Source organism: Scyliorhinus canicula, chromosome 11 (genome assembly GCF_902713615.1).
Source record: "Scyliorhinus canicula chromosome 11, sScyCan1.1, whole genome shotgun sequence".
NCBI lineage: Eukaryota > Metazoa > Chordata > Chondrichthyes > Carcharhiniformes > Scyliorhinidae > Scyliorhinus > Scyliorhinus canicula.
In genome coordinates, this window is record NC_052156.1 from 2,471,020 (window position 1) to 2,498,973 (window position 27,954).

General features: G+C 50.5%; 1 protein-coding gene across 1 annotated transcript in view; it reads right to left on the reverse strand.

Annotated features, from left to right (window-relative positions):
- The window catches only part of LOC119973711 (laminin subunit beta-2-like), a 91,337-nt gene that overhangs the window by 8,882 nt on the left and 54,501 nt on the right, over positions 1-27,954 (reverse strand). Inside the window, exons 10-18 of the mRNA XM_038812100.1 lie at positions 27,537-27,761; positions 26,051-26,268; positions 18,526-18,622; positions 14,975-15,347; positions 13,544-13,728; positions 10,854-11,095; positions 9,969-10,172; positions 1,642-1,786; positions 375-582 (exon numbers count right to left, since the gene is read on the reverse strand). Coding sequence (XP_038668028.1) covers positions 375-582; positions 1,642-1,786; positions 9,969-10,172; positions 10,854-11,095; positions 13,544-13,728; positions 14,975-15,347; positions 18,526-18,622; positions 26,051-26,268; positions 27,537-27,761 — 1,897 coding nt within the window. The remainder of the gene's footprint in view (positions 1-374; positions 583-1,641; positions 1,787-9,968; positions 10,173-10,853; positions 11,096-13,543; positions 13,729-14,974; positions 15,348-18,525; positions 18,623-26,050; positions 26,269-27,536; positions 27,762-27,954) is intronic.

A 27,954-nucleotide genomic window follows, 5' to 3' on the forward strand; every position in this document is an offset into this window, starting at 1 on the left:
ATACATGGACATATTGACGTGTTTGCAAAATCATGTGTGTGGTACGGGAATGAAAGGTGGGCAGAATCTTGCGCTATCCCACTCCGGGAGACGGGCTCTGATACACGGACAGAAATTACAAACAATTCCCGTAAAACTGCAGCAGTTTTGTTCCCAACCAGTGTTGAGCCAAGTGGATAGACCGGACGTGACCGAGGCAGTGACTGCCGTGAATATACCTTGCTCTTCTGATAGACCGGACGGGACCGAGGCAGTGACTGCCGACGTGACCGAGGCAGTGACTGCCGTGAATATACCTTGCTCTTCTGATAGACCGGACGGGACCGAGGCAGTGACTGCCGACGTGACCGAGGCAGTGACTGCCGTGAATATACCTTGCTCTTCTGGCATCCACAAGGAGCTGTTCTGCTTTCCTCACATCATCAGCGGTCTGATCCAAGATGGTGTCTACGTTGGACAAACTGCTGACCTTGTCTTTGATCTCCTCGGCAAGGTAGCGGATTTGCTGAGGGGAGGCAGGGATGGAGAGCTCCAGAACGCGAGTGGCCACCATCTCGATGCTGTCAGGGTCTGCCCCCTCCTCTGTTCAGTGATGGGTGAAAAGAACAGAAGGCATTATCTCCTGTAAGTTTACAGGCTGAATTTTATGGAGGGAGGGGGACATATTGCTTTCCCCTGCCACCACCACCCACCCCTTCCTTGACCAACATTACGTTTCGGGCTGTGTTAGGGAGATGAGGGTGGGACATCCACCACTGAATAGGAGGAGGTCCCACTCCCGAGAGCTACCAATCACAGCCTGCCATTCCCACCCACCTGGCCTGGGCAAACATGTTATGGTGCAGGAAACAATATTCGGGTCAATTGGTTTGTTAACTAGCATGGGCGGCACGGTGGCGCAGTGGTTAGCACTGCTGCCTCACAGCACCGAGGTCCCAGGTTCGATCCTGGCCCTGGGTCACTGTCCGTGTGGAATTTGCAAATTCTCTCCGTGTCTGCGTGGATTTCACCCCCACAACCCAAAGATGTGCAGGCTAGGTGGATTGGCCATGCTGAATTGCCCCTGAATTGAAAAAAAAATTGGGTACTCTAAATTTAAAAAACAAAAAAATCAATTGGTTTGTTAACAAGCAGAGTTAATGATATCTTTAAAAATGGGGTTGGGAGAGGGGGGGGGGGGGCTGCTGGTTTTGCTACTCGCTTGCCTATTCTATTACGGGGACCAGATTGGGGTGGGCTAAACACCTGTTATATGTTACATGCCCCCCCCCCCCCCCCCACCCCAGCTGGGGGGGTGGTAAAATGTGAAGCAGATTTATCCCAATCCACTGCTGGATTGCCAAGGTTATTATTTTGTTTGTCTTTTGTGTGTCAAACCAGCACTGACCATCCTTATTCACCCTGAGTTCACTAAAGCACACAGTCGTAGGAGTAATCGGACTGGAGTCACCCGGACTAGGCAGAACTGGCAGATTGCCTTTCCCGCAGGAATGTTAGAGAAGCCGTCTTGGGTCAGCTGCCACTCTAAAGATTAATTTGTCTGTGGTGAATGACTGTGTTACAGTGTAGTTCCCTGCAGCGCTGGTATGAATCTGCTTCAGATTTTGCGGATGGCATGACCATTTACTGCTCTACCCTTACGTGTGAGGAAGTCTCGGATCTGCTTTATGAGGTCACGTAGTTCTTTGTTTGAGAGATTAATCCGGTCCTTGGCATCATTTGCTTTGTCCAGAGTCAGTTGAGCTCTGTGCCTCGCCTCATTTGCCTTTACCTTTGCCAAAGCAACCTGCAAATACAAAATAAACCAGTGAGGACATTTTCTAATATTGAAAACAAAACCACAGAATGACGCAGAACTGAAGGAGGCCATTCAGCCCATCATGCCTGCACGAAAAATAAATAAACCAAATGACCAACTACGATCGACTTGTGGGCTGGAAATTGGTGAACATTTTCAGATCCCTGACCAGTGACACTCCGACAGGAATGCTGGAAATACTCAGAAATTCAGCAGCATCTGTGGCGAGAGGTGGAGAATCAGCGTTTCAGCTCAGTGAGCTTTTATCGGAAGACTGACAAGTGTGTGATCCGACTATGATGGCCGAGGCCTGTCTGAGCTTGGTCCTCTGGCCTCATTACCGGTATCTGGGTGAGCTGCTGCCACCTCCCACATCTCCGCTGCACGCCACACCCCCTCCCCTTTTGAGAGAAATGGGTGTCAGATTGCATTTCTCATCACCCGGAGTGGTATGCTCTGGTACATACTGTGGGGTTCTTTGTGTTGCTTATTTCAGGATGGTTGGCGTAGATCACAATGACCACAGAATAACTTTTAACTCAAACAAAGCTATGATTTTATTTACACTACTAAACTGGGATTTGACAGTCAGTCCTTAAGAATACACAACTGATCAATAACATCCAACTACACTCATCTACTGATCAATAACATCCAACTACACTCATCTACTGATCAATAACATCCAACTACACTCATCTACTGATCAATAACATCCAACTACACTCATCTACTGATCAATAACATCCAACTACACTCATCTACTGATCAATAACATCCAACTACACTCATCTACTGATCAATAACATCCAACTACACTCATCTACTGATCAATAACATCCAACTACACTCATCTACTGATCAATAACATCCAACTACACTCATCTACTGATCAATAACATCCAACTACACTCCTACTGATCAATAACATCCAACTACACTCATCTACTGATCAATAACATCCAACTACACTCATCTACTGATCAATAACATCCAACTACACTCATCTACTGCCAATCTCACTAATTAAACTATAATCTAACCTTACTCACACTATCTGGTTTAGCTCACTCAGCTAAATAGCTGGCTTCTAAAGCAGACTAAGCAGACCAGCAGCACGGTTCGATTCCCGTACCAGCCTCGCCGGAATGTGGCGACTAGGGGCTTTTCACAGTAACTTCATTGAAGCCTACTCGTGACAATAAGTGATTTTCATTTAATTTTTTCATCTGCTCTGATGACCTTCACCAGCTGTGTCTGGCGTACACTCCGAAGGTCCAGCATCACTGCTTTATATAGTTGTATCCAGAGACTCCCTCCTGTGGCTACTCTTGACACTACATTAACCCAAGCAATGCTGATTGTTATGAATAATCAGGGGCTGGTTTAGCTCAGTGGGCTAAACAGCCGGTCTGTGATGCAATTCCCGTACCAGCTGAGAATTCTGAATTCTCCGTCCGTGTACCCGAACAGGCGCCGGAATGTGGCGACTAGGGGATTTTCACAGTAACTTCATTGCAATGTTAATGTAAGCCTACTTGTGACAATGAAAATTATTTATTTTATTTCATTTATTTAATACCACGGACACAGGGTTAATGTGAGACTGAGTACAGTACCGTCCACACTGGCGAATGAGCCGGAGCCAGGGACAGTCTAGAGGTGGACAGAGATGTGTAAAGACCTAGAATGGAGTCAGCTCCACAACTGTATCCTCTGTATATAGTTCTGAATTGTTAATAAAGACTTGTCGTTAATACGGACAAAACTAGGGCGGCATGGTGGTGCAGTGGTTAGCACTGCTGCCTCATGGCGCCGAGAACCCGGGTTTGATCCCGGCCTCGTTCACTGGCCATGTGGAGATTGCACATTCTCCCCGTGTCTGCGTGGGTCTCACCCCCACAAGCCAAATATGTGCAGGGTAGGTGGATTGGCCACGCTAAATTGCCCCTTAATTGGAAAAGAAAGTTTAAAAAATATATACTCAAAACTATGAACCTATTTCTTGGTGGCTGAAGCAGGGTTTTTCATGAAGACAGGCCGGATCAAAAACACCTGGTCCTCACAAGAATGAAGAAAAACTAAGGAAATGGGCAGTCTGAACGGATTCTGAGCTGATGCAAACTCCCAGCTGAAGCGACAGGCGAAAACAATTCTCCAAAAAGAAAAGGCTCAAGAGAGAGAGAGAGAGAAGGGCCTGGAAGCGAAGGGTTAGAGGTTTTACTCCAGCATAAAACCTCACTGTAGAACACTACAGCGCAGTACGGGCCCTTCGGCCCTCGATGTTGCGCCGACCAGTGAAACTGTATCTCACTTAGAGGTCCAACTCCAGCAAGCAGAGCTTGCAGCCTGCAGGGGCGAAGGAATATTTGTTAAAAATTCCAGGCTAGCCAGTCCTGAGAAACCCTTTATCATTCATTCAGCCAGAAGCTGTTTCAAAGAAATCTGTTGCTAATCTCATCCCCAACCCCAAGTCAAAACACGTGGTTTTGGGTACCTCATGACCGAAACAGCAAGTTTGTGGTTCAGATTAAACTGAGTCGTCGGCCAACAGACCCAGGCAGCCATTGCAGGTCACAGCTCTTCAGCGGCAGATCCAGGTATCATTTAGATGAGTTGAACATTTCAGCCTCAACCACCAATTTAGTCAGTCAATTCCCGACACCCACCACTCTCTGAGTGAAAAAGATTTTCCTCATGTTTCCTCTAATCCTTCCACTTGAAATCTATTAACGCTGGTAATTAACCGTCAGTTAGGGGGGAAATAGGTTTTTCCTGTCTACCCTGTTTAGGCCCCTCTTAATTTTGTACACCTCAATTACGTCACCTTTTAGCATCCTCTGTTCGAAGGAAAAGGACCCCAGCCTATCCAATCTCTCTTCATAGCTGCAATTTTCAAGCTGCAATTTTCAAGCCCTGGCTACATTCTTGTGAATCTCCCCTGTACTCCAGAGAATTATGTCCCTCCTTAATGTGCTGACCAGATCTATACACAAAACCCCAGCTGTGGCCTAGCCAGCATTTTATATATTTTAGTTCCATCGTTACATCCCTGCTTTTGTATTCAATACCTCGCCCAATAAAGGAAAGCATTCCAAATGCCTCCTTTACCACCCGGTCCTCCACCTTCAAGGACCTGTGGATTCCATGTGTGATGAATGTAGGAATTTCAGATACATATCTATTGTATGTGCAGTTGATGTAATTTACATGGATTTCAGCAAAGTCTTTGACAAGGTCCCACATGGGAGACTTATTAAGAAGGTAAATGTACATGGGATACAGGGTGATTTGATAAAGTGGATTCATAATTGGCTTAGCGGTAGGAGACAGAGGGTGATGACATCACGGCTGCTTCAGTGACTGGAAGCCAGTGTCCAGTGACGTACCACAGGGATCTGTGCTGGGCCCTCTATTGTTTGTCATTTATATAAATGACATAGATGACTATGTGGGGGGTAGAATCAGTAAGTTTGTGGATGACACAAAGATTGGCCGGGTGATTTACAGTGAGGCTGAGTGTCCTGGGTTACAGGGAGATATATCCAGATGGTCAAATAGGCAGAAAAGTGGCAGACGGAATTTAACCCTGAAAAGTGTGAGGTGATCCACTTTGGAAGGAGTAATGTGACAAGGAAATATTCAATGAGTGATCTGACACTGGGAAGTTCCGAGGAACAACATGACCTTGGCGTGTTTGTCCATAGATCTCTGAAGGCAGAAGGGCAGGTTAATAGGGGGGGTGAAAAAGGCATATGGGACACTCGCTTTTATCAATCGGGGCATAGATTACAGAAGCAGGGAGGGCATGTTGGAGTTGTGTAGAATATTGGTAAGGCCACAGCTGGAGCACTGGGTGCAATTCTGGTTGTCACATTACAGGAAGGATGTGATTGGACTGGAGGGGGTGCAGAGGAGATTCACCAGGATGTTGCTGGGATGGAATGTTTCAGTTATGAAGAGAGGTTGGATAGGCTTGGGTTGTTTTCTCTGGAGCAGAGGAGACTGAGGGGCAACCTGATCGAGGTGGACAAGATACTGAGGGGCAGGGACAGGGTGGGTAGGGAGCAGCTGTCCCCTTAGCTGAAGGGTCAGTTACGAGGGGGACACAAGTTCAAAGTGAGGGGCGGGAGGTTTAAGGGGGATTTGAGGAAAAACCTTTCTACCCAGAGGATGGTGACAGTCAGGAACACACTGCCTGGGAGGGTGGCGACGGTCAGGAACACACTGCCTGGGAGGGTGGTGACGGTCAGGAACACACTGCCTGGGAGGGTGGCGACGGTCAGGAACACACTGCCTGGGAGGGTGGTGACGGTCAGGAACACACTGCCTGGGAGGGTGGTGACGGTCAGGAACACACTGCCTGGGAGGGTGGTAGAGGCTGGAACACACTGCCTGGGAGGGTGGTGACGGTCAGGAACACACTGCCTGGGAGAAGCGGGGTGAGGGTCAGGAGCACACTGCCTGGGAGGGTGGTGACAGTCAGGAACACACGGCCTGGGAGGGTGGGAGAGGCTGGAACACACTGCCTGGGAGGGTGGTGACGGTCAGGAACACACTGTCTGGGAGGGTGGTGACGGTCAGGAACACACTGCCTGGGAGGATGGTGACGGTCAGGAACACACTGCCTGGGAGGGTGGTGAGGGTCAGGAACACACTGCCTGGGAGGGTGGTGAGGGTCAGGGACACACTGCCTGGGAGGGTGGTGACGGTCAGGAACGCGCTGCCTGGGAGGGTGGTGAGGGTCAGGAACACACTGCCTGGGAGGGGGGTAGAGGCGGGGTGACGGTCTGGAACACACGGCCTGGGAGGGTGGTGACGGTCTGGGACACACTGCCTGGGAGGGTGGGTGACGGTCTGGAACACACTGCCTGGGAGGGGATGATGGTCTGGAACACACTGCCTGGGAGGGGGGTGACGGTCAGGAACACACTGCCTGGGAGGGTGGTGAGGGTCAGGAACACACTGCCTGGGAGGGTGGTGACGGTCAGGAACACACTGCCTGGGAGGGTGGTGAGGGTCAGGGACACACTGCCTGGGAGGGTGGTGACGGTCAGGAACACACTGCCTGGGAGGGTGGTGACGGTCAGGAACACACTGCCTGGGAGGGTGGTGACGGTCAGGAACACACTGCCTGGGAGGGTGGTGACAGTCAGGAACGCTCTGCCTGGGAGGGTGGTGATCGTCTGGAACGCGCTGCCTGGGAGGGTGGTGACGGTCAGGAACACACTGCCTGGGAGGGTGGTGACGGGCAGGAACACACTGCCTGGGGGGGTGGTGACGGTCAGGAACACACTGCCTGGGAGGGTGGTGAGGGTCAGGAACACATTGCCTGGGAGGGTGGTGACGGTCAGGAACACACTGCCTGGGAGGGTGGTGACAGTCTGGAACACACTGCCTGGGAGGGTGGTGACGGTGTGGAACACACTGCCTGGGAGGGTGGTGACGGTCAGGAACACACTGCCTGGGAGGGTGGTGACGGTCAGGAACGCGCTGCCTGGGAGGGTGGTGACGGTCAGGAACGCGCTGCCTGGGAGGGTGGTGACGGTCAGGAACACACTGCCTGGGAGGGTGGGAGAGGGTCAGGAACACACTGTCTGGGAGGGTGGGGACGGTCAGGAACACACTGCCTGGGAGGGTGGTGAGGGTCAGGAACACACTGCCTGGGAGGGTGGTGAGGGTCAGGAACACACTGCCTGGGAGGGTGGGAGAGGGTCAGGAACACACTGCCTGGGAGAGTGGTGAGGGTCAGGAACACACTGCCTGGGAGGGTGGTGAGGGTCAGGAACACACTGCCTGGGAGGGTGGTGAGGGTCAGGAACACACTGCCTGGGAGGGTGGTGAGGGTCAGGAACACACTGCCTGGGAGGGTGGTGAGGGTCAGGAACACACTGCCTGGGAGGGTGGTGAGGGTCAGGAACACACTGCCTGGGAGGGTGGTGAGGGTCAGGAACACACTGCCTGGGAGGGTGGTGAGGGTCAGGAACACACTGCCTGGGAGGGTGGGAGAGGCTGGAACGCGCTGCCTGGGAGGGTGGGAGAGGCTGGAACACACTGCCTGGGAGGGTGGGGACGGTCAGGAACACACTGTCTGGGAGGGTGGGGACGGTCAGGAACACACTGCCTGGGAGGGTGGTGAGGGTCAGGAACACACTGCCTGGGAGGGTGGTGAGGGTCAGGAACACACTGCCTGGGAGGGTGGGAGAGGGTCAGGAACACACTGCCTGGGAGGGTGGTGAGGGTCAGGAACACACTGCCTGGGAGGGTGGTGAGGGTCAGGAACACACTGCCTGGGAGGGTGGTGAGGGTCAGGAACACACTGCCTGGGAGGGTGGTGAGGGTCAGGAACACACTGCCTGGGAGGGTGGTGAGGGTCAGGAACACACTGCCTGGGAGGGTGGTGAGGGTCAGGAACACACTGCCTGGGAGGGTGGTGAGGGTCAGGAACACACTGCCTGGGAGGGTGGTGAGGGTCAGGAACACACTGCCTGGGAGGGTGGTGAGGGTCAGGAACACACTGCCTGGGAGGGTGGGAGAGGCTGGAACGCGCTGCCTGGGAGGGTGGTGACGGTCTGGAACGTGCTGCCTGGGAGGGTGGGAGAGGGTCAGGAACACACTGCCTGGGAGGGTGGTGAGGGTCAGGAACACACTGCCTGAGAGGGTGGTGAGGGTCAGGAACACACGCCTGGGAGGGTGGCGAGGGTCAGGAACACACTGCCTGGGAGGGTGGTGATGGTCAGGAACACACTGCCTGGGAGGGTGGTGAGGGTCTGGACCGCGCTGCCTGGGAGTGTGGGAGAGGGTCAGGAACACACTGCCTGGGAGGGTGGTGAGGGTCAGGAACACACTGCCTGGGAGGGTGGTGACGGTCAGGAACACACTGCCTGGGAGGGTGGTGACGGTCTGGACCGCGCTGCCTGGGAGTGTGGGAGAGGGTCAGGAACACACTGCCTGGGAGGGTGGGAGAGGTGGGTTGCCTCACATCCTTTAAAAAGTACCTGGATGAGCACTTGACACATCTTAACATTCTAGGCTATTGAAGTGCTGGCAAATGGGATTAGGTGGACAGGTCAGGTATCTTTCATGCACCGGCGAATGAAAACTCTCTGCTGAAGCTTCACATTAATAAAAACAAAACTCCCGGTGGGGCCGGCTTCCACATTGCTGGAGGAGGGGGTAGTGTCGGCGGTTTACGGGGCTATTTTGGATGAGGATAAGGCACCCCTGGAAGGGATCAAAGCAAAGTGGGAGGAAGAGTTGGGAGAGGATATGGAGGAGGGGATCTGGTATGAGGTGCTCCGGAGAGTGAATGCCTCCACCTCGTGCGCGAGGTTGGGGCTGATACAGCTGAAGGTGGTGTACAGAGCACACCTCACGAGGGCGAGGATGAGCCGATTCTTTGAGGGAGTAGAAGATGTGTGTAAACGTTGCGAGGGGCGGGGGTTGCTAATCACGTTCATATGTTTTGGTCCTGCTGGAGGGTTACTGGAAGGAGGTGTTTAGGGTAATTTCTAAAGTGGAGCACGTTAAACCGGACCCGGATCCTCGGGAGGCCATATTTGGGGTGTCGGACCAGCCGGGGTTGGAAACGGGTGCGGAGGCAGATGTTGTAGCCTTCGCCTCGTTGATCGCCCGAATGCGGATCCTGATGGGATGGAGAGCAGCCTCTCCACCCTGTACCCTGGCGTGGCGGGGGGGGGGGGTGGGGGGGGGGGGGGGGGGGGGGACCTGTTGGAATTCGTGACTGTTGAGAAGGTTAAGTTTGAACTGAGGGGAAGGATGGAGGGGTTCTACAATTCATGGACGTTATTCATTTTGCACTTCCAAGAACTGGACAACATCGAACATTAGTTGGGGGGTGGGTGGGAGGGTTGGGGGGGAGGGTTGGGGGGGGCGGTGTGTGTTAATGGTGACTATGGATGATCCCTAATTCCTTTTTGTTATTTGTTTGTGTGAACATGCGGGCTGATGTTTGGGGTTTGGTGGGAGGATGGGATCGTTGTTGTTGATATGGGGATTGACATAGCTTCGTTACTGATTATTGTTTATTGTTGGTGGGTGTAAATCTTGGAGAAAATGTGAAAAAGGAGAATAAAAATATTTTTAAAAACTAAAAACAAAGGAAAAGCTGTCACAGCTTGTGATTTGGAGATCATTTCTCCCTGCTCACCTTGCGAAATAGCTCCTCCACCTCATTCATTGCCATGTGAAGCTCCTCTTCTGATTGTTGGGCTCGATCGAGGGAAGTGTCAGCTACTGCAACTGCACCATTACAGTTCAGACCCCCACAGTGCCGAGTTCCATCATCTTCGTAACATCCAGCTCCTCCACATGGGCTGTCCACGCATGGTAAATCTCCCGGAGCACCGCACACCTGAAATGCACAATTATACGCATCTATTTCAGAAGAATTCTGAAAATGAATGTGATCACCTTCCACAGGTACTCGAACACAGCCAAGAATCCTGCCCTCAGTTCCTTGGGTCAGGCCAGGTCGGGTTGTGAGCCAAGTCAACTCTTTTTCTCATTTACCTGCCTTTTCTCTTTTACATACCCCCAACCCTTCCATGGGCACTCACCGCGAGACCTAAAGAATATCGAAAGGGAGTGGGAATATCCCATCAGCCGGAAGAACAAAGGCAGGGGCACATGCCAACACCACCCTGACCTAGACAAATGTCAGCTGTTCCTTCATTGTCACCGGCCAAAACTGTGGAACGGATTAACTAAACAAAACGGTGGGAGCAGCTTCAAATCAAGCAGCAGCTCAAAGTGGAGGCCCAATAGCATCTTGTCATGTGGCGACTTGTGATAGACAATAAATACCGTTCTTTACACGGACACTCATTCTACCCAAATTAATTTTGAACAATGGAGTTGATCTTGAGCCCAGCCTGCTGGTTACTGCCCGACTCACCTCGCAGGAAGCAGCTTCTCAATATTCAGGCTGGATTGAGAAACCAATTCTCCAGAGAACCAACAAGGAACATTAAAGACTTCCGCCAACAGCAGCTCTGTGGGTCGGTGAAAGAACTGAAGAACAAATCCAACCAACCTTTTCATTAATGTTCTTCAGGTTTAGTGTTTGTACTTTAGCAGCCAAGTCATTGAGAGCACGTCTGTTGGCAGCATTCTTCCGATTAAAATCATCCTTCCTCGTCCTCATCAGGACTTCTGCCTTACGCCGGGTGCCAGCAGAGACACTGACAATACTGGGAAAGGTCACAGTGGAACCATTTACCGTCGCTTCTGCCTGGCATGACTGATCGTAAGAGCCTCGTATACTGTCATAGGCACCTGGTGAGATTAAACAATGTCATTCTGGGGCAACCATGCCATTTGTCATTAATACAAGTGAATAAAACACTAAAATGAGGAAGATGAGCGGGGAGATTTCGGGCTACTCGGCGATGAATTATTACGAGTAGCAATGTAAGTTAATAAAGCAATTAAAATATAAACCCAGCAGTGAGGTTCACCCCTACAGCAACAGAATTGAAGTGCAAAAGTTATATTAATAATTTTTTTTTTTATAAATTTAGAGTACCCAATTATTTTTTCCAATTAAGGGGCAATTTAGCGTGGCCAATCCACCGACTCTGCACATTTTTGGGTTGTGGGGGCGAAACCCACGCAAACACGGGGAGAATGTGCAAACTCCACACGGACAGTGACCCAGAGCCGGGATCGAACCTGGGACCTCAGCGCCGTGAGGCGGTTGTGCTAACCACTAGGCCACCGTGCGGCCCCCGTTATATTAATAATAATCGCTTATTGTCACAAGTAGGCTTCAATAAAGTTACCGGCCTCCCCGAACAGGCGCCGGAATGTGGCGACTAGGGGCGAAAAGCCGGCGCCTGTTCGGGGAGGCCGGTACGGGAATTTAACCGCGCTGCTGGCATTGTTCTCCATTACAAGCCAGCAGTTTAGCCCACTGTGCGAAACCATCCCCCTTGTATCGACTCACTTTTGAGCGCCGTCCACTGTTTTACCAAAGAACTGGAGGCGGTGTGGGCACGATTTACAAAGGTGGCAACAGAACTGAGATGGGTTAACAACTATATCAGGAAAAGCTGGGTACCTTTCTTCTCGAAAAGAGAAGGCAGAGAAGGACCTAATTGAGGTCTTTAAAACTATGACAGGGTGAAAGCCAGGGAGTGAGAAACTCAGCCAATTTATTTAGATTTTTACTGAAACCATACACCATCGTGGTATTTGAACCAGGGACCCCGGAGCATTGCTCTGGGATTGTGGTTTCCCAGTTCAGTGACCTGGATCTCTCGGCCACAGCACCAGCAGAGGACAAGGTGGTTCAATGGAAATCTCGGGGAGAGTGAAGTCAGTGTGGAGCGATTCCTGGGAGTTATTATTTATCAACACGGCCGGGTGCCACCAATTCGCTTCCTGAATCCCTCTGTTCAGAAGACCATCTGCATCTTATTACATTAAAGGTGGTTTGCAAATCCAAACTGTGGTAACGACCTCACTTTCCTACCGAATTCTCCTGAAACACCATTTTGAAAGTTCTATCTGGTTTCCAGTCTGCTAGAGGTTGCTTGTGTGTGTTCCCCCCGCCCCCCCCCCCCCCCCCCCCCCCCCTCCTTTGGGGAATGGTAAGGAAAGTTGGAAGAATGAACAGGCAGATTTAACCATCTGTTTGAATCATATCATAAACGTTCTTTCCATGGCCAACAAACCCTGGAGCGGGACTTGAACTCGGATCTCTGGCCACTGAGCCACAAGACCTCCGCCTGGGTGGGGTGGGGGTGGGGGGGGGGGGTCAATAATGCACATTGTAACACTTGTGTTGTATGCATTCCATGAGAGGGTTACTGGATATCAGGCAAGAGTGGGAAATATGGGTGATTTTTAACAGCTGGTGAAGCAACTTGTGATTCCACAAGTGCTTATGGTCATAGGATCCTAACTCAGCAAGGGGCAGCATGGTAGCACAAGGGGCAGAATGGCACCACAGTGGTTAGCACTGTGGCTTCACAGCGCCAGGGTCCCAGGTTCGATTCCCCGCTGGGTTACTGTCTGTGTGGAAGTCTACACGTTCTCCCCGTGTCTGTGCGTGGGTTTCCTCCGGGTGCTCCGGTTTCCTCCCACAGTCCAAGACGTGCAGGTTAGGTGGATTGGCCATGCTAAATTGCCCTTCGTCTCCAAAAAGGTTAGGAGGGCTTATTGGGTTCCGGGGATAGGGTGGAAGTGAGGGCTTAAGTGGGTCGGTGCAGACTCGATGGGCCAAATGGCCTCCTTCTGCACTGTATGTTCTATGTCTATATCAATAGGAGGAGGACATTTAACCCCAGGAGGTTTCTCTGCCAATCAGTTAGATCATGGCTGATCTATAACGTTACTCCATTTAGCCATCTGTGTTTCATATTCACCGTACTGTTCCCCCCCCCCCCACCCAAAAGTAGTCCTGAAAGCTTCATCAGTTCTCCAGGATTCACAGCCTTCAGGATGATCAAGTGTTTCTAGATTTTCCTGCTGAACAGTCTAACTTTACGGTTAAGCCCCTTGTTCTGGATTCCTCCATCAGAGGAAATACCCTCTGACGACCTACCCTCTGAAACACTTCTCACATTTTAAACACCTCAGAACTGGAACCTGCCCACCTTCCTGTTCTAGTTTAGTTTAGTCTCACGCTATATGTGGCCGCATCAAGTCACTCAGCTCTCAATGAACCAACACAGTTAATCTGCCCATCTGTTGACATGAGGAGGGAGGACAGGGGTGTACCGAGGAAATTGGAGTGTTTCAGTATGTTGAACTGTCTGGACAGTTCCCGGGTGGAGAGATTGAGAGCTCTTGCTTCACGTTCCAGGTTACTCAGCTCAACACTGGCCCCATTGTTCTGGTTTTGCACTGCAGTCAGAACATCTTCCAGTCCATTCAAAATGTGCGTGGTCCCAGTAATTCCCTTCCTGGAAAAGATTTGAGATTTAGCTTTCAGTGTCAGATTAGGAAAGATTGGTTAATTCACAGAGTCCAATCCCATTATCTTGATCATTCCCCACACTCTTTAATATCCCAACTAGTCTAATCCCACTCTCCAGCTCAGGCCCCAGAACTTTAAGAAGTCTTACACTACCAGGTTAAAGTGCAACAGGTTTGTTTCAAACACTAGGGGCGCGATTCTCTGCCCCCCACGACGGGTCGGAGAATAGCGGGAGGGCCTTCCCGACATTTTTCCCGACCTCCCGCTATTCTCCCCCCCCCACGGCCGCCCCACGACACGAATCGCTGCTTGCCGTTTTTTACAGCGAGCAGCGATTCTCCCCTATCCGATGGGCCGATTTCCCAGGCCTTTACGGCCGTTTTCACGAATTTAAACACACCTGCTATCACAGATCGTGAAAACGGCAGCAAAGTGCCGTTCTGCACAACCATGCCACCGATTGGCACGGCCGCACCACGGCCGTGCCAAGGGTGGCATGGGCCCACGATCGGTGGGCACCGATCACGGGCAGCGGGTCCGATTCCCGCGCACTCTTTGTCCCTCCGCCGCCCCGCAGGATCAGTCCGCGGGGCGGCTGAGGGGCGTGCCGGACCGCGCATGCGCGGGTTTGACACATATGCGCGATGACGTCATCCGCGCATGCGCGGGTTGGACGGCTCCAACCCGCGCATGCGCGGCTGACGTCATCGTGCGAGTCAGCCGCCGTGAGTCTTGGCGGCTGGGCTTAGCGAACGTTCGTTAAGCCTGCGCTGCCGTTCTTCCCGGGGCCGCGATGCTAGCCCCGACCGGGGGGGTGAATCGGGTCCCGGGAGGGGGCGCGGAGGCGGCCGTGAAACACGGCCGGTTTCACGGCAGCCTTTACGACTCTCCGCATTTGCGGAGAATCGCGCCCTAGCTTTCTCCTTCCTCAGGTGAATTCTTTGTTAGTATATAGCCAGGGATATTTAAATCAATTACTTGAAAATTATTTGAATTTCCCATAGAGAACAAAGAACAATACAGCACAGGAACAGGCCCTTCGGCCCTCCAAACCTGTACCAGTCATGATCCAACCCTTGGCCAAAACTCTCAGCGCTCCCTAGTGCCGTATCCCTCCATACCCATCCTATCCATGGGTTTTATCTTTTAACCTTTTATCAAAGCTTTGATTTAAAGTCACTGAATGTGCGAGTAATATTGACCTGACACCGAGCAGAGAATGGGTCACTCACCGAAGATCACTTATCAGGTTCATGAGCTCAGTCACTGCCAGAGCGGTTGCATTCCGCGCGTTTACAATCCTTTGTGCTTGCAGCAACTTCTCCTCCAGGCTGCGGAAGTTACTTTCATACAAACCGCTGGCTCCGGTTAGCCGAATCTCACCCGCCCGCTCCACCAGCCGCCTGGTCTGAGCTGCCAGGTCCTGCACAACACTATCCCAGTCTCCAAAACACTGGTGGCAAGGGTAGCAGTCGGGGAATTGGCCCGAGAATCCTCGGGCGCACTTGTCACACCGTACTCCAGAAACTCCCTGGCGACACACGCAATGCCCACTTGCTCGATCACACTGGCTTATCTGGATCCCGCGATGGTCACAATCACACACTGGGGTAACAGGGAAGGAGAAAAGGAAAAAATTACCAATAAAACCTTTTCCAACCCCCCCGGGGAAAGGAGACTGGACCCTGTCAGCTCACCGGAGGGTCAATGTGCTGAGATATCAGAGGCTTCACCCAGCCGGAGGGTCAATGTGCTGAGATATCAGAGGCTTCACCCAGCCGGAGGGTCAATAAGCTGAGATATCAGAGGCTTCACCCAGCCGGAGGGTCAATGTGCTGAGATATCAGAGGCTTCCCCAGCCGGAGGGTCAATGTGCTGAGATATCAGAGGCTCCCCAGCCGGAGGGTCAATGTGCTGAGATATCAGAGGCTTCACCCAGCCGGAGGGTCAATGTGCTGAGATATCAGAGGCTTCACCCAGCCGGAGGGTCAATGTGCTGAGATATCAGAGGCTTCCCCAGCCGGAGGGTCAATGTGCTGAGATATCAGAGGCTTCACCCAGCCGGAGGGTCAATGTGCTGAGATATCAGAGGCTTCACCCAGCCGGAGGGTCAATGTGCTGAGATATCAGAGGCTTCACCCAGCCGGAGGGTCAATGTGCTGAGATATCAGAGGCTTCACCCAGCCGGAGGGTCAATGTGCTGAGATATCAGAGGCTTCACCCAGCCGGAGGGTCAATGTGCTGAGATATCAGAGGCTTCACCCAGCCGGAGGGTCAATGTGCTGAGATATCAGAGGCTTCACCTAGCCGGAGGGTCAATGTGCTGAGATATCAGAGGCTTCCCCAGCCGGAGGGTCAATGTGCTGAGATATCAGAGGCTTCACCCAGCCGGAGGGTCAATGTGCTGAGATATCAGAGGCTTCACCCAGCCGGAGGGTCAATGTGCTGAGATATCAGAGGCTTCACCCAGCCGGAGGGTCAATGTGCTGAGATATCAGAGGCTTCACCCAGCCGGAGGGTCAATGTGCTGAGATATCAGAGGCTTCACCCAGCCGGAGGGTCAATGTGCTGAGATATCAGAGGCTTCACCCAGCCGGAGGGTCAATGTGCTGAGATATCAGAGGCTTCACCTAGCCGGAGGGTCAATGTGCTGAGATATCAGAGGCTTCCCCAGCCGGAGGGTCAATGTGCTGAGATATCAGAGGCTTCACCCAGCCGGAGGGTCAATGTGCTGAGATATCAGAGGCTTCACCCAGCCGGAGGGTCAATGTGCTGAGATATCAGAGGCTTCACCCAGCCGGAGGGTCAATGTGCTGAGATATCAGAGGCTTCACCCAGCCGGAGGGTCAATGTGCTGAGATATCAGAGGCTTCACCCAGCCGGAGGGTCAATGTGCTGAGATATCAGAGGCTTCACCCAGCCGGAGGGTCAATGTGCTGAGATATCAGAGGCTTCACCCAGCCGGAGGGTCAATGTGCTGAGATATCAGAGGCTTCCCCAGACAGAAAGAAAATTCCCATTTCTGGACATTCCAAAGTACTTCACAGCCAATTATGTATTTTTTTGAAATATACTTTCTGCTGTAATGTAGGAATGGTAGCAGCCAATTTGTGCGCAGCAAGATCCCACATACAGCAATGCGATAATAATCAGTTTCAGCGCTCCCTCGGTCCTGGCACCAGGAATGTCAGCACAGAGTGTGGACTCAGGCCTCTGAAATAGGACTTCACACATGGTCCTCAGACTCAGAAGCTGGAGAAAAAGTAGCGTCCATTGAGGAACTGCTCCCACTGGGAACTAAAGCAAACGTGAATGAAAAAAATCAGGAATAAAATCCGATGGGCCATATTTTCCTTTCTGCAGAGCCTGGGGAAGACAGAGAAGGTTCAGCACGGCAGGTTTCCAAGCCTGCTACAGTATCTCCATCATCGGTGGAGCTGTAGCTAGTGCAGATGCAGTATTACTATAAAAATTGACAGAGAGGAGGAAGGGTCCTGGCCCACCTACCAAATCTCTCAATGCAGGGACGCTGCTTATAAAGAGCGGAGGGTTCCAGGCAGCCTGCCCCTTTCCTAAACAACTGAGCTTTCCTTTGTGCCATCTCAATCTTTAGGCTTTGGGGCTTTCTGCATGGCCAGTGTGCCGGTGATGATGACCAGGTCACATTGTAGACCTGGCCTTCCGCAGTACCTGGGGTAGAGCCTGGATGATTCAGACCTGCACAGCACAATGCCCTTTGGAAGCATGGGTCCCACCCACTGCCTGGCAGAGGGGCAATGGGGCAATGGGCCCTCATATGTTTGAGTTGGGTCAGCCTGTGCTGAAACACAGTACAGTAATATCTATCAGCAATGTCTATTTACCTGCTTAGCCCATGTCTGAAACGCAGTATAAATTTCCAACTGCACCAATCACAAACAGCCAGATGTCATTAATTGAATTTTGGTACTCCAGGGATGAGTGTGGAGGATTGGAAACCGGGTGTCAGCATCAAACACTCCGAGGGGAGATGCAGCAGGGTTTAGAGACAGAGTCTACACTATTCTGTCCACTGTTGGTGGTGTTTGGGAAGTTCATTTGGCTCAAGCAGAATGGCACCACCAGCAGAGGTTCAATCCCTGCCTCAGCTGAGGTTATTCATGGAGGCCTGCGTCCTTACCCCTCAAACTATATAACTAATTGTCTCTCTCTCTCATGGAGGCCTGCGTCCTTACCCCTCAAACTATATAACTAATTATCTCTCTCTCTCATGGAGAGGGACCGATTGTCCTCTGTAAACCTCATGTATTACCACTATTCTATCAAAGACTCACAGAGATATTTTATACCCAGTAAAGAAATGAAATGAAATGAAAATCGCTTCTGAAAAATGCTTATTGTCACGAGTAGACTTCAATGAAGTTACTGTGAAAAGCCCCTAGTCGCCACATTCCGGCACCTGTCCGGGGAGGCTGGTACGGGAATCGAACCATGCTGCTGGCCTGCTTGGTCTGCTTTAAAAGCCAGCGATTAGCCCTGTGAGCTAAACCAGCCCCATGCTTCTTGTCACGAGTAGGCAGACATGGTGTTGGTTCAGAGGTTGTTGTGAAAAAAGCCCCTCCAGCAGTCTAGCATTCCCTCAGTACTGCACTGTAGATTATGTCTCGAAGCTTCGCCTGACATCATTTGAACTGTATACACTTGTTTTTCAAAAATGAAAATAGGCAGAGAGAGGAATTGCGCCCCGAGCCCTGTTGTCGATGTTAGGCCTCTCTGTGGACCTGGTGCCCAGTCAGCCGCTTACCTCGACACTGCACATTGGGATCACCCCAGTAATTCTCCTGACAGTCTGTGCAGGACTGGCCCCCGAACCCAGGGCGGCATTGACACTGGCCAGTGAACTGCAAAGAAAAAGAAAGCACAAATCACCCTCAGACACTGATCCAATACATTCCAAATCAACCTGTCCCATTCTATCAGATCCATACACTACATGAAGATGTGAGGCATCTTCCATTGTCTGGAGGGTCCTCTCCACACAAGAGAGCAGGTATGGATAATTCTCACACCACAGCAGGTATGGACAATTCTCACACCAGAGCAGGTATGGACAATTCTCACACCACAGCAGGTATGGACAATTCTCACACCAGAGCAGGTATGGACAATTCTCAGACCAGAGCAGGTATCGACAATTCTCACACCAGAGCAGGTATAGACAATTCTCACACCAGAGCAGGTATGGACAATTCTCACGGGAGGGCAGGTATTGACAATTCTCACACCAGAGCAGGTATGGACAATTCTCACGGGGAGGAGGTATAGACAATTCTCACGGGAGGGCAGGTATAGACAATTCTCACACCAGGGCAGGTATGGACAATTCTCACGGGAGGGCAGGTATGGACAATTCTCACACCAGAGCAGGTATGGACAATTCTCACACCACAGCAGGTATGGACAATTCTCACACCAGAGCAGGTATGGACAATTCTCACACCAGAGCAGGTATAGACAATTCTCACACCACAGCAGGTATCGACAATTCTCACACCAGAGCAGGTATGGACAATTCTCACACCAGAGCAGGTATGGACAATTCTCACGGGGAGCAGGTATAGACAATTCTCACGGGGAGCAGGTATAGACAATTCTCACGGGAGAGCAGGTATGGACAATTCTCACACCAGAGCAGGTATGGACAATTCTCACGGGAGAGCAGGTATAGACAATTCTCACGGGAGAGCAGGTATAGACAATTCTCACGGGAGGGCAGGTATGGACAATTCTCACACCAGAGCAGGTATCAACAATTCTCACACCAGAGCAGGTATGGACAATTCTCACGGGAGAGCAGGTATGGACAATTCTCACACCAGAGCAGGTATCAACAATTCTCACACCAGAGCAGGTATGGACAATTCTCACACCACAGCAGGTATCGACAATTCTCACACCAGAGCAGGTATAGACAATTCTCACACCAGAGCAGGTATGGACAATTCTCACACCAGAGCAGGTACAGACAATTCTCACGGGAGGGCAGGTATCAACAATTCCCACGGGAGGGCAGGTATCAACAATTCCCACGGGAGAGCAGGTACAGACAATTCTCACACGAGAGCAAACAAACAAAAAAAATTACAGCACAGGAACAGGCCCTTCGGCCCTCCCAGCCTGCACTGATCCAGATCCTTTATCTAAACCTATCGCCTATTTTCCAAGGATCTACTTCCCTCTGTTCCCCACCCGTTCATATATCTGTCTAGATGCATCTTAAATTATTCTATCGTGCCCGCCTCCACCACCTCCGCTGGCAAAGCGTTCCAGGCACCCACCACCCTCTGCGTAAAAAACTTTCCACACACATCTCCCTTAAACTTTCCCCCTCTCACCTTGAAATCGTGACCCCTTGTAATTGACACCCCCACTCTTGGAAAAAGCTTGTTGCTATCCACCCTGTCCATACCTCTCATAATTTTGTAGACCTCGATTAGGTCCCTCCTCAACTTCCGTCTTTCCAACGAAAACAATCCTAATCTACTCAACCTTTCTTCATAGTTAGCACCCTCCACACCAGGCAACATCCTGGTGAACCTCCTCTGCACCCTCTCCAAGGCATCCACATCCTTCTGGTAATGTGGCGACCAGAACTGCACGCAGTATTCCAAATGTGGCCTAACCAAAGTCATATACAACTGTAACATGACCTGCCGACACTTGTATTCAATACCCCGTCCGATGAAGGCAAGCATGCTGTTTGCCTTCTTGACCACTCTATCGACCTGCGTTGCCACCTTCAGGGTACAATGAACCTGAACTCCCAGATCTCTCTGTACATCAATTTTCCCCAAGACCCTTCCATTGACCGTATAGTTCGCTCTTGAATTAGATCTTCCAAAATGCATCACCTCGCATTTGCCTGGATTGAACTCCACCTGCCATTTCTCTGCCCAACTCGCCAAACTATCTATATTCTGCTGTATTCTCTGATAGTCCTCCTCGCTATCTGCAACTCCACCAATCTTAGTATCATCTGCAAACTTGCTAATCAGACCACCTATACCTTCGCCCAGATCATTTATGTATATCACAAACAACAGTGGTCCGAGCACGGATCCCTGTGGAACACCACTAGTCACCTTTCTCCATTTTGAGACACTCCCTTCCACCACTACTCTCTGTCTCCTGTTGCCCAGCCATTTCTTTATCCATCTAGCTAGTACACCCTGAACCCCATACGACTTCACTTTTTCCATCAACCTGCCATGGGAAACTTTATCAAACACCTTACTGAAGTCCATGTATATAACATCTACAGCCCTTCCCTCATCGATTAACTTTGTCACTTCCTCAAAGAATTCTATTAGGTTTGTAAGACATGACCTTCCCTGCACAAAACCATGCTGCCTTTCACTGATAAATCTATTTTCTTCCAAATGTGAATAGATCCTATCCCTCAGTATCTTCTCCAACAGTTTGTCTACCACTGACGTCAAGCTCACAGGTCTATAATTCCCTGGATTATCACTGCTACCCTTCTTAAACAAAGGGACAACATTAGCAATTGTCCAGTCCTCCGGGACCTCACCCGTGCTCAAGGATGCTGCAAAGATATCTGTTAACGCCCCAGCTATTTCGACCCTCGCTTCCCTCAGTCACCTGGGATAGATCCCATCCGGACCTGGGGACTTGTCCACCTAAATGCCTTTTAGAATACTCAAAACTTCCCCCTTCCTTATGCCGACTTGACCTAGAGTATTTAAACATCCATCCCTAGCCTCAACATCCATCATGTCCCTCTCCTTTGTGAATACCGATGCAAAGTACTCATTAAGAATCTCACCCATTTCCTCTGACTCCATGCATAAATTCCCTCTTTTGTCTTTGAGTGGGCCAATCCTTTCTCTAGTTACCCTCTTGCTCCTTATATACGAATAAAATGCTTTGGGATTTTCCTTAACCCTGTTAGTCAAAGATATTTCATGAACCCTTTCAGCCTTCTTTATTGCACGTTTGAGATTTGTCCTACATTCCCGATATTCCTCCAAAACTTCATCAGTTTTGAGTCGCCTAGATTTTATGTATGCTTCCTTTTTCATCTTAGCTAGTCTCACAATTCCACCCGTCATCCATGGTTCCCTAATCTTGCCATTTCTATCCCTCATTTTCATAGCAACATGTCTGTCCTGCACTCTAATCAACCTTTCCTTAAAAGACTCCCACATTTCAAATGTGGATTTACCCTTAAACAGCTGCTCCCAATCCACATTCCCTAGCTCCTGCCGAATTTTGTTATACACTGCCTTTCCCCAATTTAGCACTCTTCCTTTCGGACCCCTCTTGTCCTTGTCCATGAGTATTCTAAAACTTACGGAATTGTGATCGCTATTCCCAAAGTAATCACCGACTGAAACATCAACCACCTGGCCTGGATCATTCCCCAATACCAGGTCCAGTATGGCCCCTTCCCGAGTTGGACTATTTACATACTGCTCTAAAAAACTCTCTTGGATGCTCCTTACAAATTCTGCTCCATCTATGCCTCCAACACGACATGAGTCCCATTCAATGCAGGTATAGACAATTCTCACACCACAGCAGGTATAGACAATTCTCACACCAGAGCAGGAATGGACAATTCTCACACCACAGCAGGTATCGACAATTCTCACACCAGAGCAGGTATGGACAATTCTCACACCACAGCAGGTATAGACAATTCTCACACCACAGCAGGTATGGACAATTCTCACACCAGAGCAGGTATGGACAATTCTCACACCAGAGCAGGTATAGACAATTCTCACACCAGAGCAGGTATAGACAATTCTCACACCAGTGCAGGTATGGACAATTCTCACACCACAGCAGGTATGGACAATTCTCACACCAGAGCAGGTATATACAATTCTCACACCACAGCAGGTATAGACAATTCTCACACCAGAGCAGGTATCGACAATTCTCACACCAGAGCAGGTATGGACAATTCTCACACCACAGCAGGTATGGACAATTCTCACACCACAGCAGGTATGGACAATTCTCACACCAGAGCAGGTATGGACAATTCTCACGGGAGAGCAGGTATGGACAATTCTCACACCACAGCAGGTATGGACAATTCTCACACCACAGCAGGTATGGACAATTCTCACACCACAGCAGGTATGGACAATTCTCACACCACAGCAGGTATGGACAATTCTCACGGGAGAGCAGGTATGGACAATTCTCACACCACAGCAGGTATGGACAATTCTCACACCACAGCAGGTATGGACAATTCTCACACCACAGCAGGTATGGACAATTCTCACGGGAGAGCAGGTATGGACAATTCTCACACCACAGCAGGTATGGACAATTCTCACACCACAGCAGGTATGGACAATTCTCACGGGAGAGCAGGTATGGACAATTCTCACACCACAGCAGGTATGGACAATTCTCACGGGAGAGCAGGTATGGACAATTCTCACACCACAGCAGGTATGGACAATTCTCACACCACAGCAGGTATGGACAATTCTCACGGGAGAGCAGGTATGGACAATTCTCACACCACAGCAGGTATGGACAATTCTCACACCAGAGCAGGTATGGACAATTCTCACACCACAGCAGGTATGGACAATTCTCACACCACAGCAGGTATGGACAATTCTCACACCACAGCAGGTATGGACAATTCTCACGGGAGAGCAGGTATAGACAATTCTCACACCACAGCAGGTATGGACAATTCTCACGGGAGAGCAGGTATAGACAATTCTCACACCAGAGCAGGTATAGACAATTCTCACACCAGAGCAGGTATAGACAATTCTCACACCAGAGCAGGTATGGACAATTCTCACACCACAGCAGGTATGGACAATTCTCACACCACAGCAGGTATAGACAATTCTCACGGGAGAGCAGGTATTGACAATTCTCACACCAGAGCAGGTTTAGACAATTCTCACACCAGAGCAGGTATGGACAATTCTCACGGGAGGGCAGGTGTAGACAATTCTCACGGGGAGCAGGTATAGACAATTCTCCGTTCCGACAACATTTCCTTGAACTGACCCAATGAGGAACTCTGGGGAATTGGTTGCAGTGATTTGCCCCAGCCAACAGTCTGATATCCCCGTACTCACTGATGCTGGAGACTCCACTTGTACCTCACCATATCTAGTTTGGAGCAGGTGCAAATGCATTTTTCCCATTATGTGCCATTATATGTGGGGTAGTTTGATTCTGGTAAACACCGACCACTGGTGAGGAGCAGGTTGTACATTAGCCGCTCTCTCATCATCACTGGGTCAATATCCTGATGCCCAACCTCACTGTGGCAGCATCAGACGGACTGTTGTGAATCAAGACACAGGCCCACCACCAACTTTGCAAGGGCAATTAGTAATGGACAATAATGGATGGCTTTGCCAGACATGTCGAAAACAAGAGAATGGGGAAAAAGGCCAGAGAATCTGCTTCTGAGGTTGCTTCTTGAATAATAAATGTTGACTAGGCCATTGGGGAAACTTCTCTGCTACACAAATCTTTTACATCGACTCAGTCATAGACAGGACCTTGATTTAGCATCACAGCAGAAAGATGGCACCTTGGCAAATGCAGCATCCCCTCAGTACTGCCTTCATAATCAGAGTTGCTGGAGTGGGGTCTGAAAAGTCTGCATTTATATAGCTCTATTTGTGACTGCGGGTCACAGCTTTACAGCAGCAAAGTGCTTTTGAAATGTAATCACCGTGTTCGTAAACATGTAAACCAATTTGCACATGGTAAGATCCCACAGACAATAATTTGATAATAACCAGACAATTTTCTTGTGTGATGTTGACTGAGGGATCAATACTGGCCAAGACACCAGTGTAACACCACTCCTCTTTTCCAAATATCTTTTGGAATCTTTTAACTCCTCCTGAGATAGCAGCTCAGGACCTGCACTGGAGTGCAGCCTGCAGTACCACACTGCAGTACCGCACTGGAGTGCAGCCTGGAGCACTGCACTGGAGTGCAGCCTGGAGTACTGCACTGGAGTACTGCACTGGAGTGCAGCCTGGAGTACCGCACTGGAGTGCAGCCTGAAGTACTGCACTGGAGTACTGCACTGGAGTGCAGCCTGGAGTACCGCACTGGAGTGCAGCCTGGAGTACTGCACTGGAGTACTGCACTGGAGTGCAGCCTGGAGTACTGCACTGGAGTGCAGCCTGGAGTACCGCACTGGAGTGCAGCGTGCAGTACCGCACTGGAGTGCAGCCTGGAGTACTGCACTGGAGTGCAGCCTGGAGTACTGCACTGGAGTACTGCACTGGAGTGCAGCCTGGAGTACCGCACTGGAGTGCAGCCTGGAGTACTGCACTGGAGTACTGCACTGGAGTGCAGCCTTGAGTACTGCACTGGAGTGCAGCGTGCAGTACCGCACTGGAGTGCAGCCTGCAGTACCGCACTGGAGTGCAGCCTGGAGTACCTGCACTGGAGTGCAGCCTGGAGTGCAGCCTGGAGTGCAGCCTGGAGTACTGCACTGGAGTGCAGCCTGGAGTACAGCACTAGAGTACTGCACTGGAGTACTGCACTGGAGTACTGCACTGGAGTGCAGCCTGGAGTACAGCACTGGAGTGCAGCTTGGAGTACTGCACTGGAGTGCAGCCTTGAGTACTGCACTGGAGTGCAGCCTTGAGTACTGCACTGGAGTGCAGCCTGCAGTACCGCACTGGAGTGCAGCCTGGAGTACCTGCACTGGAGTGCAGCCTGCAGTACTGCACTGGAGTGCAGCCTGGAGTGCAACCTGCAGTACCGTATTGCAGTGTAGCCTGGAGTACTGCACTGGAGTGCAGCCTGGAGTACTGCACTGGAGTACAGCCTGGAGTACTGCACTGGAGTACCGCACTGGAGTACCGCACTGGAGTACCGCACTGGAGTGCAGCCTGGAGTACTGCACTGGAGTGCAGCCTGGAGTACTGCACTGGAGTGCAGCCTGCAGTACTGCACTGGAGTGCAGCCTGGAGTACTGCACTGGAGTGCAGCCTGCAGTACTGCACTGGAGTACCGCACTGGAGTGCCGCACTGGAGTGCAGCCTGGAGTACTGCACTGGAGTGCAGCATGGATTTTTGTGCTCAAGTCCTGGAGTGGGACTTCGATTCATGACCTTCTAACTGAACCAATGATCGACTAACTCAGAGGCAACCCTGGGTCATTAAACTGGATGGAATAATCCCCAAACGGACAGGATATAACTCTGGAAATGGTCCATCAGCTCAGTGTCGCTTAGTCTGAATTTACATTTCTGCAGCAACTATAACTTCTTCCCCTGACTCACCTCATTGCAGTTGGAGGCGAAAGAATTGATGTTGGCACACCGACAAGGCACACACCCTGACCCACTGTCCAGGTTCCAGTAGTGTGGAGCACACCGATCGCAATTCTGGCCCATCACGTTGGGCAGACAGGAGCATTGCCCTGTGGATCGATCGCACGCACACTCATCCTTTGATGGGCATTGGTCACGTCTGGAGCCCAGATGATTACATGTACACTCTGTGACAAGCAACAAAACACTATTTAGTGAAAGCAATGATGTTCACGGCAATCTTCAATTCATTTTGACCAACCATAAAACTTACATTTTACAATTAGTCACATGTCACAAAAACACTGGCCCAGAATCTGCTGGAACGGGGCATCACAGAGTATTCCCCGAGAGGTAGACTTTTACCCTCACTTTTCAAATCTGGTGTGCTGGAAGTTGTTGCAAATGTGAAAAGCTAATGTTACAGCAACAGTAACAGGAGAGCAGGGATCTCACTGAACCATGGAACCAACACTCTCTCTCCTTAACCAACAGGATTTAAGGTTAGAGAGAAACATGGAAGAGCAGGAAATAGTGCGCATGAGAATCAGATCATATCCGGAAGGGTATTCACAGAGAGGGAAAGAGATTTGATTAGGAGAAAAAAAGAGAAAAGTAGGAAAGTATGTAAACACTTTAACTTTAGTAGAAGTGTGAGAAGCCTGCAAGATTGGGGTTCCACTGTTTAAATGTTCTCTGTACTGAGCGGCAATGGTAGGATCCAATGTAAACTCTATTATGTTGTTCAGTTTCTGCTCTAGCTTTACACGGTGAGTTTAATGGGTAATTGATATACAAATGCAGCAAGGATTCACAGGAAGGTTGATGACAAGATCTCACCCTGCTGAGGATAACAGTGGACTGGAACAAATCCTCAAAGAATTTGTGGAATTTCTCAGCTCATGGGGTAAAAAGAAATGTTGACAATAGTCAGCAGAGAGACAGCATCAGAATCTCAGGTCAGCCACCTGCCTAGTTAACTCTGCCTCCCTCTCCACAGATACTACCTGACCCGCCGTGTATTTCCAACATTTATTGTTTTTGTTTCCAGTTCCCAGCATCCGCAGTATTTTGCTTTTCCAACAGTGCTCAGCTCATGGGCATCTCTTTGTTGTCATGGGTTACTGGATGATTGGCACATTAGTAATTTGAAGCACTGTTAAACTCACCATCATTCTGGGAACAATTCTGGGCTGTTAGGCAGCACACGAGGAAGCCCTTTGATCTACCATGTTTTTGATAGCTCCTTTGTCCAACTTCCCAATAAAACCCACTCCTCCGCCTATTACCCACAGACGTGCAAATGGTTCCTTCCTCAGTATTTACCAAGTTCCCTTTTGAAATTTATCACTGAATTTCCTTTCGCCCCTCTCTGGGGCAATATGTTCACAACAACTGGCCAAGTGAAAACAATTCTCCTCACGTCACCTCTTGGATATGAAAATGTAAAATTTACTTTTGCAGTTGCGTCGGGAGGCGTCGCCATGGTATCCGAACCGACAGTGCTCGCAGCGAGTCCCCTCCGTGTTGAATAGGCATTTCAAGCACTGACCGGTCTGCCGATCACATGACTGGGGATCGCTGACATCGATATTGTTGTGGCATCGACACGGCAGACACCTCCCGCCTGGTAGTGAGGGGTTACCGTAGTAACCAGGTGCACATTCGTCACATCGAGAACCTGTCAACAGAAATGAGGGAGAGGGATTAGCTCCTCGCTTTCAGCTTACAGAGAGAGGCTGGTAAGGCTGGGGGGTCGTTCTCCTCAGATCAGAGAAGGCTGAGGGGAGACCTCATCGGGCCAGACAACATTCTGAGGGACCTTGCTGGAGTCGACAGGAAGAAGCTTTTCCCCTTAGTAGAGAGGCCGATAA